This window comes from Durotheca rogersii (assembly GCF_024521655.1).
Source record: "Durotheca rogersii strain YMJ 92031201 chromosome Unknown GGS23scaffold_67, whole genome shotgun sequence".
NCBI lineage: Eukaryota > Fungi > Ascomycota > Sordariomycetes > Xylariales > Xylariaceae > Durotheca > Durotheca rogersii.
Genome location: NW_026251298.1, coordinates 87,978 through 91,096, shown reverse-complemented (window position 1 = coordinate 91,096; position 3,119 = coordinate 87,978). Strand labels below are relative to the sequence as shown.

At 42.7% G+C, this 3,119-nt stretch overlaps 1 protein-coding gene across 1 annotated transcript; it reads left to right on the top strand.

The window, feature by feature from the left end:
* Nucleotides 1-1,035: 1,035 nt before the first annotated feature.
* GGS23DRAFT_608333 (SGT1-domain-containing protein) lies at nucleotides 1,036-2,868 on the top strand (the record flags this gene model as incomplete). The annotated part of the gene is made up of 1 exon (XM_051520190.1): nucleotides 1,036-2,868. One exon carries the CDS (start codon nucleotides 1,036-1,038, stop codon nucleotides 2,866-2,868), a length of 1,833 nt encoding a protein of 610 aa, XP_051367044.1.
* Nucleotides 2,869-3,119: the final 251 nt, after the last annotated feature.

Below are 3,119 nucleotides of genomic sequence, written 5' to 3'. Positions count from 1 at the left end.
TTATTTCGTCGCTATTTTAATATCGTTTCTTTCTTATATTACGCCTCGAGCGCTCTTTCCTTACGCTTCGAGCATGATTTAACTTTATTAAGCGCTATACTTTAACGCTTTATGTCGATTTCGTCGTTTTTTATTTCGAAATTACTATTTAAACTACCTTTTCTCGGGTTATCGGTCGTTTCTTCGATTATCTTTTATCGATTCTCGTTCGTAATTATTAGCAGCGCGTATATCTAAAACCTAATACTGTCTTTTTAATTATTAACTTGACTAGTTATCTCTTAAGTATTAATATCGCCTTTCCTACTACTAATTCCGTTTATTAAGATATTAAACCGTTACCTCTTTTATCGGTTCTCTTTCGTAGGTATTACCGGCGCATATATTTAAAAGCTAATACTGCTTTTCTGATTATTAACTTAATACCGCTTCTCTAAAGGTTACTTCGCCGTTCTTACTACTAATTCTGCTCGCTTCGATACTAATTCTGTAAACCGATTTAAAAGAAGGTTAATTTAACTTTTTATTACGGTTTTACGAGTCATTTGCTAAGTAAAAGCCGTATATTAATAAATTAAAGCTAAACGAGGAGAAAAGGAGAGAAAGTATACTTTATAAGCCGTACTTATAATAACTAGCCTTATTCTTTATGGGTACTAAGGGGCTAATTACGTACTATGCCTCAGCACTAGCTAGGGCCCTATAATAGGCACAGCGTATTATGATTTATTTATATAATTTTAACTTATACTTATATAATAATTAAATTTAAGTAATATATATTTTTTAAATACAATTCTCTATATGTTTTTCTATTTAATGTATAGTTATTAATATATAGTAATTACTTGTAGTAGTTTAATACTTAATTTATAATTAATTGATATTAGCCCTTTCCTCGGCTTAGCGTTAAATCTCTACCTGTAAATTTATGGCGTGCTAGCAAATTTATTCTTCGTGGTTATTTTCTGTGCTCTATACTCGTGGCAACTTCATGTTCCTGGCTACCGTTTGAGTTGTTGCATGCCTCAAGTAATGGATTTCGAGCACCGGGCTGAAGCTGAAGACAATGTTCCTAGCGAGTTTCCCAGGAGCGTTCCTGAAAACTGCGCTGAATACTTATTATTCATCCTCGACAACACAGTTGGGTCTCATACTCTCCTCTCGGCCCTGGAAAATGTCCGTCACGCAGCTATGCAACTATCTCATAATATTGCTAAAGGGTATATATGGCAACGAGATTCCTTCCAATTGCACCTCGAGAGGGACCAGGGCCTAGTTTATCTACGTGGGATTACTGACTACGGCGACTCGGTTGAGGATGAGTGGCTTATCGTCTACCTACTTCGCGAGCTCACTAAGTCCTTTCCAACCCTCTGGGTAAGAGTATTTGATAGCGACGGGGAATTTTTACTCATTGAGGCAGCTAGAGTCTTGCCGAGTTGGCTGAGCCCAGAGATGGACGCTAATCGAGTATGGATACACGATGGGAGCCTCTACGTACACCCACTAGCTGCCAGTTCCGGAGTGAAGCGGCCGCTGTCGCTTCAAGAAGCTGTCGCCTACATTCAGTCCAATCCTCGCGGTCTCGTTCAACCAAGCCTCGTGGAGGCCGAGTCTTTCTACAGGCTAGAAAAATATCCTGGCCAAATCGCCTGGTCAGCACATCACTCGCAAGCGACACTACCTAGGAAATTGGCATACATTCTCCATGAAAAGCCGTCCACTATTGCTCCCGCTGTCGAGGCATTCTACCTGCGCGACCCTACTGGGATGAAGTCGCTCTCCATCTCATCTGGGAAGGCCCACTTCCCACCCAAGGATCTAGTGACAGTAGGAGTCAAGTTCACCAAAGTGCTCTTTGCGCAACTCAAATCGCAGCCTTTGCCCCAAGCTCCAGGGTGGAGAGCCTTTTTTGAGGCTGCCGAGAAGCATGCCTACGGTCCGGAAGACGACCACAGAAGACTAGCTCGTCTGGAACTAGGTATGAAGGTCACTAGTGGCTTCGAGTTGCTTGCAGCCAATGCCAGAAAGAGTGGGAATCGTCTCGCGCGCGAGTTCACTTTGCTCCTTGAGGACCTGGAAGAAGATGGTGTACAGGTACTCCCAACTAATGAGGAGTTAACGTTCTGGGAAGACGCCGATAGGGAGGACGACGAATCTTGGTTAGACATCGACTTCGAAGACTTCGGGAGCGAACTACGAGGAAGTCACAGTCCTCGGGGAGGATCAAAAAGTGGATTTGGCGACTCGTCGGCGCACGCCAATCTACGAAAGATTGTATCCCGTTTCGAAGCGTTTTTGGAAGATGAGAGGGCGGGTATTGGAGGCGCCGAGATGGAGAATACGGGCGAAGTTGACGATAAATCGAGCCGAGAGGATAGTGAGGGGGACGAGGAGGGGGACGACATTGACTTTGATGAAGATATGTTTTCGAGGATGATGAGGGAGACAATGGGTCTCCCAGATGACCAAGCCACGGGTGGTTGGCAGACAGCCGAGCCGCGAGAATGTACGACAAGCCCAGGTGCTGCGAAGACAAATGACGAGGATGAAGGTATCCGGCAGTTGACCGCCCAGATGGAAATAGAGTTGAAGAAATATGGCGCATTGAGACTCGACCAGACACCCGAGAGGATGGAAGCGACAAGAGCAACAGGTGAAGGTGATCTGAGGGGAAAAGAAAAGAGCATCCCAGAACACCGCGTTGGAGATGAGGATGATAGCGAGGAAGTCGATGTTGACTACAACCTCGCCAAGAACATCCTAGAAAGTTTCAGAAGCCAAGGTGGAATGGCAGGACCTACTAGTAACTTGCTAGGGATGATGGGTATACAGCTTCCTAGAGATGAAGCAGAAGATAGTTGACATAACGTGGGTAGCTACCAGCCAAGCGGTGCACTGACATTACGTAACTATCCTTACTAAGTTCATAGAAAGTTGATAAGCCTCGGTCTCTACTTAGCAAGTAAATGATTAATTCATGAATTAATATTAACATATTACATTTAATAACTTTATTTAAGTAAAGTAAAGTAACCATTAAGCTTTAATTAAAGAGTTATAATAAAAATTATATAATCAGTATAGTTTTATTTAAAAAAAAATTTTATATTTTT